General features: G+C 46.1%; 1 protein-coding gene across 1 annotated transcript; it reads left to right on the forward strand.

Annotated features, from left to right (window-relative positions):
* Positions 1–236: 236 nt before the first annotated feature.
* znf628 (zinc finger protein 628) lies at positions 237–15298 on the forward strand. Its single transcript, XM_036595393.1, has 7 exons — positions 237–541; positions 2490–3002; positions 5821–5893; positions 7438–8532; positions 9516–9879; positions 11325–11479; positions 12388–15298. Exons 2-7 carry the CDS (start codon positions 2632–2634, stop codon positions 14632–14634), a joined length of 4305 nt encoding a protein of 1434 aa, XP_036451286.1. The 5' UTR covers positions 237–541; positions 2490–2631; the 3' UTR covers positions 14635–15298.
* The last annotated feature ends 166 nt before the right edge of the window (positions 15299–15464 follow it).

The raw sequence follows: 15464 nt of genomic DNA on the forward strand, positions 1-15464 counted from the left end.
ACTAGCGCGCAGACTAGGGAACACCCAGGAGTCTATATTTTTGTTTTTGAGCCAGCTCTAAAAGTCACACATGCAACCTACAAAATATCAGTGATGCGATTCGAAGCTCCTCCACATTTTCCGAGCATTTAAAGGAGATTCAGGGCTAATTTAGCAGCAATGTGTCCGCATCGGCGCTGCTGACCAATGACAGGAGAGAACCGAGGGGCAGAAGGAGCCAATCAGGACAGCGGTTGGTGAGAGGTGGAGGCAGGCGGGTGACTGCTGGTTAGTTTGTGCTCCAGATTATTGTTAAGGTTGTATGGACCATCACTGCGGACTCCAGCCCGGTTAAAGCTGCGGTTTTAAGTTAATAATCACGGGCCGGTGTCATTTACGCATTTTGCGTAAGAACGTTAAAGGGGGAAAACAGCGCGTCGCTCCAGAAATCGAGGCGGAGAGCGGAGAGATGGAGCCGAGCAGGCCGGCTCGACACCGGACCAGTAAAACCACCAGACCGGCGATAAAATAATCGATCAGCTCTGTTCGCGCTGACCGGAGGGTGAGTGCGCTGACCACGTTAACCCGCTTTGTCTTAATCTCGTGTATGTATTTGTCATTTGCGCCAGACAACACAGCAGGACACACGGGCAGAGGGGAGGAGGGAGGGGGGAGAAGAGGAGGAGGAGGAGGAGGGGTTTTAAAGGGGAAGGTTGATCAATAATCAGCCAAGGCTTTTACGAAACGTTCTGACGGGCTTCGCACCTCAGTGGAGTTTGTTTGGTCGTGTTGCCCTTAGAATAGGAAGTAGGCTAGCGGCATTTAAATCACGTGACCTGTGGTTTGGCTTTATGCTGTGATATCTGAGTTCACCTAGAGGTTGGGCTGAATACTGAATACACGGCCCTAAACGTACTCAGTAGCACTGAGATTAATAATCGATAATCACATTGATTTATCAGTCTACTCAGGCTTTAGCAGAGCTCAGTAACACTGAGATCAATAACTGATCACATTGATTTATCAGTCTACTCAGGCTTTAGCAGAGCTCAGTAACACTGAGATCAATAACTGATCACATTGATTTATCAGTCTACTCAGGCATAACATTCTGACCACCTCCTTGTTTCTACGCTCATTGTCCATTTTCATCAGCTCCACTTACTATATAGGTGCACTTTGTAGTTCTACAGTTACAGACTGTAGTCCATCTGTTTCTCTGATACTTTGTTAGCCCCCTTTTACCCTGTTCTTCAGTGGTCAGGACCCCCATGGACCCTCGCAGAGCAGGTACTATTTGGTTAGTGGGTCATTCTCAGCACTGCAGTAACACTGACGTGGTGGTGGTGTGTTAGTGTGTTGCGCTGGTACGAGTGGATCAGACACAGCAGTGCTGCTGGAGTTTTTAAACACTGTGTCCACTCACTGTCCACTCTATTAGACACTCCTACCTTGTCAATCCACCTTATAGATGTGGTGGACTATTCTCAGTCCAGCAGTGACACTGAGGTGTTTAAAAACTCCAGCAGCACTGCTGTGTCTGATCCACTCAGACCAGCACAACACACTAACACACCACCACCACGTCAGTGTTACTGCAGTGCTGAGAATGATCCACCACCCAAATAGTACCTGCTCTGTGAGGGTCCATGGGGGTCCTGACCACTGAAGAACAGGGTAAAAGGGGGCTAACAAAGTATCAGAGAAACAGATGGACTACAGTCTGTAACTGTAGAACTACAAAGTGCACCTATATAGTAAGTGGAGCTGATAAAATGGACAATGAGTGTAGAAACAAGGAGGTGGTCAGAATGTTATGCCTGATCGGTGTAGATAAAATCAGTTTTCCACTCCTTCCCTTTATTTCAGCTTCCATTCTTTTCAGGAGACTCGCTTTCAGCTCCTCAAAGAATCTGCAGACACACCTCCAAAGTTCAGTCTTAGAAGCTGGTTGATCATTTTCTGAAGTAATCAAACACATTCAGTGATGTTGAGGTCTGGACTCTGGGGTGGTCAGTCCATCGTTCAGCTTCTTTGTTTGATGTGTCCGTCTCCTTTTCTCAGTGAGGTTCTTCTTGATCAGCTACACATCCTTTCAGACCCACAGCGCTGAGTCGTCTTCTCACAGTGGAAGGATGGACAGAAACACCTGTGGATGTTTTCAGATCTGAAGCAGCTTGATTTTCTCCTCTCTCTCAGAGATGAAAGCTTTAAGTGCTGTTTATCTGATGGGGGCAGTTTTGGGGTCGACCAGCTCTTCCAGGCATAGCATTTAAGCAACTCCAATTTCTTGTCATTTTGCTTACTTTCATTTGACTTTCTCAAGCAAGGGGATGAACTTATATCTAATCTCATCAGAAATCTGTCTTACAGTATGAAAAACTTGTACTTAGCGGCTGTTTTGAGTGGAAATTAAACAAACGAGGGGTGTTTTCAGTTTATTGATAAAGTTCTGGTAGCTGAAGTGAAAAATGCACTTCACTCTTTTCAACATACATACTTTGTTCCAGGGTCTGGAAGTCCAGCTGAGGAGAGCCGTCATCTCCACTACGCATCTGCAATGGCTGCCATACACAGTGAAAACCAGGGAGGCGATTAAGACGCACTACATCCCCAACTGTTTGCACTGGCCTCCTGTACTTGTGGGGTACAATGGCCAACACCGTGGCCACCCTGGTTGTCCAAACAGAACTTCTTCCCACACAACCCCCCTCCTCCCTCTCTCCATTTCCGTCCCTCCTAACCCCAGTAGAAGAGGGGGATGACGATGGAGAGAAGGGTGGGGAAGAGGAGAAGGAGACGGAAACGGTCGTGCTCACGGGCGTCGAGATGGTGACGTCGTCGACGTCAACAGGGTCCCAGAATCCCGAGCACCCTTACCAGTGTATGGACTGTGGGAAGAGCTTTAAGTGGTCTTCAAGGCTAGCACATCATCAGCGTAGCCATAATAACGAGAGGCCGTACCGCTGTAACCTCTGCCCCAAGGCCTTCAAGGGCTCATCTGCTCTGCTGTACCACCAGAGGTGAGACTTCAGACAGGTCAACTTTTTCAGGCTCATCTACCTTTTTTATTTAGAAACAACTGCCATACAGATGATTTTAGACCTTCCTGTAATGACTGGCTTCACCAGTTGGTCCAAAGTAGCACTACTATCAGATTTTGGCTGTGTCCACATAGTGCAGAGGTCGGCAACGTGCGGCTCTTTTACTGTCCTGTTGCGGCTCCACAGCAGAATTAGATTAGTAGGTAAAAATAAAATAATGCTCCTTTACAGTAAAATAAAGCTCTGCTGATCGTTCAACACAGTTTAACAATAAATGGTCTTAAACTCTGGAGTTAATGTAGAACTGCTAATTCACCCTTTAACCCTGAAGGTTGGCGTGCAGACTGCTGGTCACCATAGCAATGCAGACAGCAGTCTTCTAGCTAATGAAAAGGCAACAAGATTTAAGGCTAACATCAATAATTTGGAGATGAATGGACTTAATTGCGTTTATAATCACTCGGCTGGTTTCCTGATACGTTTAATCTGCAGCGAGAAACTGCCAAACACTAAAAAGTCACAAAGCTGAAGTCGAATTTTAGACACTATTTAAGGTGGAATGGGAAAATTCCAACAAGAAGCTGGCAAATGAGAAGCTGACTTCCGCCTCGTAAAAAATCAAACGCTGACAGACATTTTACAAGAAACTGTTCTACTTCTGTGGAAAAGTTTCCTGCCGGAGATGCGAGAAAAGCAGCTATAACAGAGCTAAAGCCTAAAGCAGAGCAAAGTCAGTCTGTGTTTTCATGTATAGTATATTTTTAGCCTGTTCTAGAACATCAGCACATACTGAGACAGATTTACAGCCAAGATGGTAAAATGGACATAAAATGTTGTGGCTTTCAAAGTGTATTGATTTTTGTTGAAAGGACAAAATGGCTCTTCTGAACATTTGGGTTGTGACCCCTGACATAGTTAAATGAAATGTGTCCACACTGTTGAATGAAACTTCCTTTCTCATCTGCTTTCCTTGGTTTTCCTGTGTCAGCTCTGCCAGTATATTTGGTGAGGCCATGGGCAAGTCAAGGCAAAGTCAACAGAAGTAGATGGCAAAGGAAGTTTCCTTCAACTCCTCGGATGCAGCCCGGAGGCAGTAAAGTTGGCTACTATGAGTTCACTGAGCGATTCTCCCAAAAAAATGTTAAATAATTAGAAATGGGTGGGAATTCTGTTCTGTGCTGGGTTTCTCCAACTCAAGGATGAGATGTTCATCTGCAGGAAAAAATGGACATTTTATAAAGTGACTAATGATAAATACAGGTGAGTTCTGTGGCTGTAAGTCAGGGCTGAGAGGGTGAGACTGCTTGGTCACCCACAAAGCACTTCAGAGTTCAGGTGATTGAAAGTCTTTTCCTATAAAAAGTCTTAAGTGGGCTTATCAACTTGTGTATTAACTTAACGGTGATGTTACCCTTTTAGATAATCTAACAAAAATACTCTATTTGAGCGTTGATCCAACACAGCTTTAGTTATTTACGAAGTAGGACAAGCCACCAAAATGAAATCGATGTCCTTCAAAAACCATAAAGCAGTGGTCACCAGACCTGCTCCTGGAGATCTCCTTTCCTGGATACTTCAATCCCAACCCTGATTGAGCACATCTGGTCCACTTAAGGGGGGCCTATCCAGCTTTTCCCATTCCTTTAGTGTGTTTATATCTTTTTGTGCATGTAAACGTTCTGCAAAGTTACAAAGTAAACTACAGTAAAATTCCCTGTGTTGGAATTCCAGCCCTTTTCCTTTGTTACAAGATGACATCATCTCGTAACACAGTCCTTACTGCCCACCTACCGGCAAGCTTGGCACGCCCTCACACAGCGCACAGCGGCTACTGAGGGAGGAAGAGTGTGTTCAGTGTTGTAGCCATGTGGAGACGGTGACCAGACTTTCAGCGTCCACTCTGGATCAAACTGATACAGCAGAACCGACGCCTTTGGAGAAACAGCCACAGCGGAGTTTACAGCTGTTCAGGAGAGAAGGGTCTGTCTGCAAGACAGGGGCGGAACGTGGAAGAGGAGTGGGCGAGCTGACCAATCAGAGCATGCTGGGCTCATCAGGAGGCGGGGCTTAAAGACACAGGAGCTCTAACAGTGTTTCAGACAGAGGGTGAATAGAGATGAACAGTATGACAAAATAATGTGTTTTCGGGAACATTGAAGTGTGTAAATCTGTTCGAGTAGAGCCCAAAAATAAAATTGTGAACACTGAAAATGAGCAGTAGGTCTGGAGCTGAGTTCTGCAGGAAGGTAGATCTCCAGGAGCAGGTTGGTGACCACTGCCATAAGGCATAACGCTTTATCTCTGTCACAGTCATTAAACTCTGACCTTCTGCTATAAATACAAGTGACTCTAATGGCAGCTGTCTCATCTGAGATGCGGCTCTCTGTACAGCATCTGATGGTCTGAGCCCACATAGTATTGAAAGCTGTACAGTATATAGTAGTGAAACTGTTAGATGAAGCCATTTCTTGATGTATAATGAAGGTAGTTGGTCACTTATACATTTAATTAAATAATAAAACGGACAGAAAGAAGAGTAAAATAGCATGACTGTCAGACACAGCGGGACTTATACATGTTAGTGTCACTGCTAGGTTGAGAATGGTCCTCCACCCAAAAAGGAAACTGACCACAGATGAGGGGCTAGAGATTAGATCACATAAGCTGTGCATGGACAGATGTAACAACTTGTTGATTACTGTCACTATATGCATTTTCTTATCGCCTGCAGAAAGAACCAATCAGCTGAGTCTGGTTTTGTGTCAGCGGCTAAATTCAATGTGCATGTTTTTTCCAGGTCCCACTCAGGAGAGAAGCCCTATAAGTGTGAAGACTGTGGCAAAGCTTTCAAGCGTTCTTCTCTCCTACAGGTGAGCAGTACCTGCAAGCATCATGGACAGCAGGGCTCTCTTCCCAGATCTGGTGTACGATTCACAAGATTCATATTTTGATTCCGTACAGCACAGTTATGTCTCAGTTCATTACATTTTTCAATACGACAAAAACAAGGAGTGCCTGAAAATGAAATATGCCGCGTGTTGATATGTTAATGTTTCCATTTTAGTGTATTAGAACAGGGGTTCCAAACCTTTTTCATGCCTGGACCCGCTTGTAAAGGCAGCGTTTGATTGCGACCCACCACATATTTTGTGAAGTGACTCAGTATTACTGTTCTTCCAATCAACAAACGCATTAATGAGCGTGATAAAAGAATGAATCATAAAAAGGCCCTTTACTGCATCCTTAGCGTGACTGTGGAACTGAAAAATAATCAATGATTTGTTCTATTTGTTGCCGTCCCCACAGTTTAAAACCCACTGCATTAACATTGTGAAGGCAGAATATGAAAAAGTTGCATTTTATAGTGTCCCTTTCAAAAGCTCTAGCCACAAGCTAATGTGTTAGCCCCAAGCAGATGCACCTACTACAAGGTGACATGCTAGTCACAACACAGCAATAAAAAAAAAACAATACGCTGTGATACAAAACATTACATTGTATTATTACGTCAGAGAACTTGTAGAGAGAAGAATAATCACTCTGTAGTGTCTTTCGGGTTTCTCAAACACTAGAGGGCGCTCCTGAGCAAGTCCAACATGAATGGCTTAAGATGGAGCATCTGAGCAAAATCATAGTTTATAAATACTTAAACATTTTTAATGTAAAAGAATACATTTATTTCCTGAACACAGAACAGCATAAAACATTTTAACACTGCTGTTATATTTTAAGAGCTTTTAAACTAAAAGTTATAGGAGTTTAAAACGGCGCCTCATGTTCGTTCATGACGTCTGTGAGCGCAAACAGCCAATGAGCTGCTCCGCTCGCCAACCAATCAGCACTCAGTAGCAATAATGCCAGCATTCTGCTGCCCAAAACCCGTTTGCTGTAAAAATAAGGAAAAACACAGGTGAGTTTTCTTAGCTTTTTTAGTGAAATCCATCCTTCTACTTTCTAAAATTAAAGGAAAGTTCTGGTTCAGTGATTAGAAACTATTTTAACTTTTCGTTTTTAGCCGTTGAGCTCCATTTACTCCCATTCATTGAGGATTCGCTCGCAGGCGCCCTCTGCTGTTTTGCAGTCCTGTTTTTGATATAACGGGGGGAAATAGGAAGTGGCCAGGCTCCTCATAAACCAGCTCTGGTTTCTAGTAGGGCTGGATAATAGGCTGATGAGCTGAATCAGGTATTTTGGAGTCGAGAAACGATTGAAAGTGTTTAGGGCAGAGAACAACTGGCTTCATTCATTCATTCATTCATCATTTATTCTTCATCTTAACCGCTTAATCCAGATAGGGTTGCAGTAACTGGCTTTTCAAAAATAATTTTTAGTTGCAGGTCTAACTGACAGATAAGCAATGACGCCCTTATTTTAATATCATAATTTGATTTTGTCTTAATGATTTCATGTCCAGGTCCACCGCAGTGTGCATACAGGTTTGCGCACCTTCCAGTGCCCATACTGCCCCTTGACCTTCAAGTGGAGCTCACACTACCAGTACCACCTGCGCCAGCACACGGGGGAGTGCCCGTATCCGTGCGACAGGTGCCCCAAGGCCTTCAAGAACTCGAGCAGTCTGCGCAGGCACAAGAATGTACACCTTGGTGTCAAGCCGTACGTCTGCATGGTGTGCAGCAAAGCCTTCAGCCAGTCAACCAACCTGCGGCAGCACATGCGCATACACACGGGAGAGCGGCCGTACGTCTGCAGTGAATGCGGCCGCAGCTTCACCCACTCCTCCAACCTGGCACTTCACCGCAACTCCCACATGGAGGGCAAGGCCAAGGGGGGGGCCAAAGCGGGGAAGGTGGGGCCGAGGGCAGAGGTGGAGGCGGTGCTCGAGGGCGCCACTTCAGACGATTTGAGGGCAGTTGGCATGACTATTTCAGACATGGTGGGCCTTGTGGGCGGACAGGAAGGTGAAGTCAGCCAGGTTTTCCTTTCGCACCACATGCCCTCATCGTCCACACCTTCATCGTCCGAAAACGGCCAGAACGTGCTAACGACGGTCGCGAGCACCGACCACATGCAAGTTAGCATGGAAGACGCGGTGGAAACAGGCGCTGATGTCCTGCTTTACAGCTGTGGCAGCTGCAATGAAACATTTGGAACCCAGACGCACCTGGAAGAGCATCAGGCCCTCCACTTGGACAGCCTGGGGGCGGGGCATGAGGGCGGAGTCACCGCAGGGGACGGCATAGAGGAAGCTCAGGGGTGTGGAGTTTCTCTGATTGGGACGGCACCCTTGTTGGCAGACTTCGAGGAGGTGGTGGAGACCACGGCGGTGTCTGAAAGTGCACAAGGGGCAGAGCTTCTTGGGTTGGGTGCGATTGGAGGCGGGGCTGGGCAGGTTCAGTACGATCTGCTCCAGAGCTTCGCCGGCTCCGTGTCCGCCGATGCCACCATGCCTGCGGTGGACACGACTACGAGAGCGGCAGCTTTGTCGGAATGTGCCTGCTGCGGAAAGAGATTCAAAAACAGCAACTCGCTGAGCAGACACATGGCGCAGGTGGGTGGCCTGAGTAACTGTGAGGTGTAAAAGGGTTGTAAACTGAATGGCGCAGGAACGGCAATATGTTTTGTCGATGGGTGTGAGAAAATCCGTCAGTGCATCAAGATACATCAATCTTAGGCTGTGACTGGACTGCACTGGTTTTTGTAACATTGTTACTGGTTTTAATCAGTTATAACAATATTCTATAAAGTATACAAGCAACATCCAATAAAGCGACCAAGCTTAAGACACTGGTATCTCTACCAGTATCTCTGAGACTGCGTTTAATTAATAGATAATCATATCCACAATAAGAAATGCTAATGCTAATCCCGTAAGATCCTGATAAGTTCATGCTTTCATATCTACTGTGACTATTAGAGCTAGGCCTTCAGTTTGGGCCATGAATGTCAAAACCAGACCTCTATAATAATGCTAATTTCTTCTAGCAGCCCTATGGTATTCTAATATTATGTTAGCGCCAAGCTAACAGTGATTCGCATGACCATTTGTATGGCTGTTGACATATTTTAACTGGTATGTATCAGTTTCACAGTGGCTCTTTCAGTAAACATTTCTAGCATAGAGCTGCTGCCTCTGTTTTCCGTTTCTAGCAACTGACAGAAACCTGGTTAGACTACGGCTCATATTCGTAGTTGGTGACGTATCTTGAACTTGCCGAAGGCCTAGCATGATGTTTTTCTCTCTGAATTGGTGCCACTGTGAATAAAAACATGCTTGGTTGATTTTCTCTGTCACTTCCTTATTATGTTGAGGCTTAATCTAATATGTAAGGCCTTCAGGTCAGCTCCTGAAGTCCTAACCAATGAGCTCGCTTGGCTGTATCTACCTAGATACCATGGAAAAAATTTCAGAATTTGTCATTTTTCATTAGATGTTTCAAGAACGATCGTTTATAACCTAAACTTAACAATGAAATAATCGCATTGATTGATTATTGATAGTTCACTGCAAAACGCTTTTTCCGCTCTATCCAGGTGCACCCTCTGTCCCAGCCGTCCCGCTCCCAGTTCAGCTGCTCAGCATGCGATCGCTCGTTCCCCCTGCTCTCCTCCCTGCTCAACCACCAGCTCTCCCACACCGAGGAGCAGAGGCTACTGGCTGAGGCCGAGGCCGAAATCGTCTGTCCTCCCTCGCTCTCTCTCTCCCTGCCCCTGCCTTCTTCACCCTCCGCCAAGAGAGAGGGGGACGAGGGCGAAGGAGAGAGGGAGATCCATGTCAGCCTCATCGCCGTCACAGAGGAGGGAGAGAGGCAGGCTGGGGGGAAACCGACCACCAGGGCATCGGGGAAGGCAGGGAGAAAAGGAGGAGGCGGCGGCAAGAGCTCGACTGCGAATAACGGTGAGAAAGCAAAGCGGTCTAAAGACCAAGTTCCCATTAATCCAGTGAGACAGTGGAGTTTTATCACTAAAACTAGTGAAACCGCTGTGAGGACAGTGAACTCACTGACCAGTCACGGTCGTCTCTGGCTTTGGCTTGGTGACAACCAAGATGATGAATCGTCTGAGTCCCGGCAGCTGGAACTTTTTCTCAAACGTCAGAAGGATTAGAATCTCCAAAAAAGCAGCTCAAAGTGGGCCACAAGTATCCCAGTTACATGTGGAAGCACTCAAAATTTCAGCTTCTGAATGAAGCGGTGAAGCTCTCCGCTCTCACTTTTCCGAAATTTTTCCAAAATGCGTTTGTCCATTCAATGAGCAGCAAGAATGGGCAATGTTTTGCACCTGAAGACGCTCCGCCTGTTTATTTTATGCTTGGTCTTGTGTGGAGCTGCATATGCAAAGGCAGCTCAAACAGATTTGCAGGGATCCCAGCTGTGAGTGAAAGAGCTCATAACATTTTAGGTCCTGAATGAGGCGAAACATTCTAATACCGTCTCATCCCACTGGATGGGTGTGAACTGGACTTAAACTTATGGTCTCACTAAATGTCTCAGTTCATGGCCTTACGAGTTCTGTTGGTTGAGTGGATGGTCAGTCATTTCACTGTAATTGAGCGAATCTGACTGGTTCAAGGCAAAGGTGTGACTGATGGCAGTAATGCCCACCACACGTTGTCTTCCTGTTTTATTAAAAACAGTTATATTTCAAACATGCCAGAGTTGGAGGGCTGACTTTTATAATGTCCAAGAAAACATGTCCTCTACAACTGTGGTCCCCAACATGGTCCTGGGTTCTGTCTCACAAAGCAGAACTTCTTGTTTAGTAAATTAACTTTCAACGTAGTTCGATCTTTGGATTTTATAACTAAGTTCAGTATCTGAAATGATTCTTGGGCCGATTAAGGCTGCATTTCTAAACAATCAGGGATTTCCTTCTGACCACTTTGGGTCACTAACATGGTGGCATTGGCTAAATATGGTTACCGATGCTTTACTTTCTACATAATTTACATAGTATGATTTCTTTTTCCTTCTTTAAGCCGCTTGACTCCTCCTCACGTTTCATATGATTGGCTGTTCATCATAAACGTCATGCTTTCTGGGATTAATCTTAGTTTGAGTATGTAAACTTGGATTCACAGAGAAATGTGCTAACTAGGAAGGAGGTTGGAAGTTTAGTCAGTTGACCCCTGGAGTAACCCAGCTCTAGCACACCTGATCCAACCAATCAGGTAATTGATAAGCTCTTACTAAGATGTCAGAACAGGGAAATGCTACAATGGGCAGGCCAGGAGAACTCCAGTATCAGGGTTTAGGACCACCTTATCCCCTTGTCCCCAATGCAGGTGATCCCCTGGGTTGTCTCATACATCTGTCCTAATTTCTGTGCCTTCTTTCGTGACAGAGAGGCCGTACCGTTGCTCAGAATGCGGGAAGTCGTTTAAGGGTTCATCTGGACTGCGCTACCACATGAGAGACCACACGGGCGAGAGGCCGTACCGCTGCACCGAGTGTGGAAAAAGCTTCAAGAGATCCTCCCTACTGTCCATACATCAACGGGTAAACACTCGCACACCATAAAACAATGGTCCTTGGATAAAAATGCATAAGCAAATCATCACACTGGGTTGAAGGTCAACCTGTCACATCACATTGGTATTCCCAGAATATATTAGAGATGCTAATATTACATTTGCATCAATTATTGTTCATTACCAAAGAATTCAGTGTGATTCGAAATTAAACCGCGGTTCAGTTGGATTGTTTTGTTACAGTTTCTGAAATGCAGTGATGGAAAACAGACAATTAAAACAATAGACTGCATTTTGTTACATTTTTTTCTACTTTGGAAAATAGTCTGAAAATTTTATTTTGGCCAAAAAAGAACCATCAATTATAAAAATATTTAATAATAAAAATTGATTCTGATGATTGATTGTCAAATCATGCAACACAATGCACTTCTACACCAGTTATACAGCAGTTACAGTTTAAGCTTCTCTTAAGCTGTTTTACTAATTGCAGTAATTGTTTTCTGATTTGCTTAACATAAATGGAGATATGTCATGATTGTCCCTTCACGTTTATATAAGGGATACAGGCATTGTGGACCAGTGCCAATATCCAATATTTTATATGTGCTGACGCTGATACATATAAATCGTACAGTTTGGTAATAAATCTACCTGGATTATCAAGACGGAGAAATACAACATTTATTTCTGCAGGGTTACAAATGCAGAAAATTGAGTAAAATGCTGATATTGAAATGCTGAAATGCTGGTATCATTGTCCAGTGTCTCCTAAACACTTTGAGTAAAATAAATACATCTGATACGAAAATCTGTCAAATTTAAACCTCTGTCCAATGCCGATATTTTATTTTTAAGTGTAGTTTAGATTCAGATGTTTTCATGCATCCCTAGTTTATTGACAAATATTTCACATGCTTCTCTCTTCCTAATCAGGTGCACACGGGAGTGCGGGCCTTCAAGTGTCCGTACTGCCCTCTAACCTTCAAGTGGAGCTCACATTACCAGTACCACCTACGGCAGCACACGGGAGAGCGCCCCTACGTGTGCCAGGAATGCGGCAAGTCGTTCAAAAACACCAGCTGCCTGCGGAGACACAGCCAGCTGCACTCTGGCTTGCGTCCCCACGCCTGCTCTGTGTGCGGCAAGGCCTTCTCCCAAACCTCAAATCTGAAGCAACATGAGCGCACGCACTCTGGAGAGAGACCCTTTCAGTGTGCGCAGTGCCACAAGAGCTTCACGCACTCCTCCAACCTGCAGCTGCACTTGCGCACGCACTCCTCTCGCAAGGACTACAAGTGCCAGCACTGCGGCAAGGAGTTCGTCATGCACTCTTACTTGCAAAGGCACCTCCGGACCCACATCAGCGGGGCAGGAGCCACGTGTGTAAAAGAAGCAGGGAAGATCATGGGGAAGGGTGGGGCTTCTGAAACCACGACGACCACGTTGAGTTTGAACGCGGCGGGTGGGCTAAGCTCGCTGTTTTCCACCGACGGGAATTCCACGCTAATCCTCTCGCCATCGAACCTGGACATTCCGCCAAACACCTCGCAGAATTATTTCATGATCCAGACACCTATGGGCCTGCAGCTGATCCCGCTGTCCAATCCTGTGCCAACACAGCCAGCTCCACCCCCTCCTCCACCTCCTCCTCCTCCACCACCAATACAGCCACCATCCCAGAACTTCTTGCTTCTTCAGTGCCAGTCTACCAATGGAAACCAGCCCAGTCTCATCCTCGTTCCTACGGCAACCAACGCAAATACCCTTCCTGCCCCCTCAGCGCCTCAGTCCCTCCCATTGGTACAAACCATACCAGCGCTGCCCCAGGTCCTGGCGCCACCTCAAACTCAAATCTCACAGTTCCAACCACTCCAGACCCAGCAGAGGTTCATTCTCACAAATAATAACAACACTCCCCTCATTACTGCCCCACCCCAAAACACAACAACCATTAGCAGACCCATTTTAGGAACGCTCGGTCGTACCAGGAACACTAGAACCAGACGTGGGCGCAAACCCAAGGCCAAAGCCCAGGCATCTGGTTCCCTGGTACAGACAACACCTGCACCAGCAACTCAAGCATCAGCCCCATCCACCACTTCTACTGCAACTGCTGCTTCTGTTACTTCAGCAAATCTGTCCCAGCAACTTAACGTTCAGGTTTCAACATGTGTGCCACCTCAGAATTCAGATCCAGTGCCTGACATGCCTTCTGTCCCAGCCACAGTCACTACAATGACCCCAACAGAAAGTGCCCCGACTAATAGCCCCTGTGCACTGGCAGGTGACCCCCGGAGTGCACCTGCTGCAGAAAAGCTTCCAGAGACACTCTCTGGGGAGCACTTTGTTCTATGTTTTGAGAAGGAGACAGGAGCAAGAGAGCAGGGGGAAGGGATGGAGGTCAAGGTGGAGATGGAAGGAGGAGTGGAGGGAGGGAGGTCTTATGTGTTACAGTTTGAAGGAGAAGGGGAACAAGAGGAAGGAGGGAGCGGAGAGGGAAGGGAAAAGTCGTATGTTCTTCGGTTTCAGGCGGAGGGAGACAGCGAGGGAGATGGGGCGAAAGAGAAGGCCGGGATGGTTTCTCTTAACCTGCTTCAGGAATGGGGTGGAGAGAGGGAATGCGAAAGAATGGGAGGGCTTGAGGGAGGGGTGGAGGAGAAATCTTTTGTCCTTCACTTCCAAACAGAGCCTCAGTGCGATGATGACGTCCAGCCAAACTCCAGCTACAGTGAAGGCCAGAATGAAAACCTGGGCCTTTCTTGCCATCCTGCCCAGGCCTTGATGCCTCTCGGAGGGCAGGAGGTTGTGTTTGAGCTGGCCAACGAGGCTAAGATAGATGGGGGGACAGGCAGTGGACAAAGCGTTCAAATGATTGCACTGATAGAAGGTGAGGGCAGCAGTTCAGAGGCTGGGGACAGTTTTGCTGACCCTGGAGGAGTCGTAGGGACAGGAGCAGGGCAAATGGAGGGCATCTTTCAGTTAGAGGGTGGAGAAGGTATCGTTATTATTGAAGTCAGTACCAGCAGTCTGAGAGAGGGAGCAGAGGGAGGGGTTTCTTTAGGATTAAGGAATGTGGAAAAAGAAGTTACCGCAGCACAGGAAGTGACGCCCGAGGAGCAAAAGGTTCTGGAAACTGAGAGCAGACTGTCATCAGCTGGCGTTCACGGGGCTGAGGGCTGAGCTTGGAAGGACTCTCAACTCCCACGTATCTCTGCTCACTCTTTGTCCTACTAACAATCACACTACTTCACTTGACTGAACCAGTGACACTCGCCTTTGTTAGCACACATTGTCCAGTTTTGGCCAAGGTTAGCGGTGCCTACCATGATTCAGGTGACTAAACCTAATCCAGCCACTCTGTATTAGGTGCTTAGCCTTTTAGCCATCAAGAGGATGAATAAAGTGCTACATCAGGAAGCGAAGCACATGATAAAATTAGCTAAAATAGTGGTGCGATGGTTGATCTTTTTGAGAAACTTTCCGTTGTCCTCGTTTGAGTTTTTGTTACAGATTTTCTGGGCAGTGAAGTGGAGCACTGCGTTTCCTGCAGTGAGGAGGCAGTTGCTCACCTGGCCCCTACGGGGAGCTGTTTCACAAACCACACACAGCATATACAAACCTCCTGAAAACAAGTTTGTCTGAGCAAGAGAAGGCTATAGAGGAAGAGGGTGTGCGTGCTGAGCAGAAGAGTGTTGGATGTAAACTATGAACCAATATGCTGTCATGTTGACAGTGGATGTATAAGATGAACATGAATTGTGAATATGTCTATACTGTTTGGTTTCACTATAACTGTTAATATTAGGACATGGTAATGTTCAATAAAAAGCAGTTGGTAATGTCATTGTTATTTTAGTTCTCTTCAAACGACCATCTGGCCAAAACAACAATTCAACCATCGCTGCTGTATCTGCATCATTTTGTAAATATGTATGCTCATAGTACTCTTACAGAAGTGCCACAGTAGTCTTTAAAGTGAGATTTCCTGGTTTAAAGACAAGGAAAGCCAC

Source organism: Colossoma macropomum, unplaced genomic scaffold (genome assembly GCF_904425465.1).
Source record: "Colossoma macropomum unplaced genomic scaffold, Colossoma_macropomum, whole genome shotgun sequence".
In the NCBI taxonomy this organism is placed as follows: domain Eukaryota; kingdom Metazoa; phylum Chordata; class Actinopteri; order Characiformes; family Serrasalmidae; genus Colossoma; species Colossoma macropomum.

Coding starts and splice junctions, on each gene's coding strand:
- znf628 (XM_036595393.1), top strand. CDS start 2,632: ATGGCCAACACCGTGGCCACCCTGGTTGTCCAAACAGAACTTCTTCCC. Junction 3,003..5,820: donor GCTCTGCTGTACCACCAGAG/GTGAGACTTCAG, acceptor TGTTTTTTCCAG/GTCCCACTCAGGAGAGAAGC. Junction 11,480..12,387: donor TACTGTCCATACATCAACGG/GTAAACACTCGC, acceptor CTTCCTAATCAG/GTGCACACGGGAGTGCGGGC.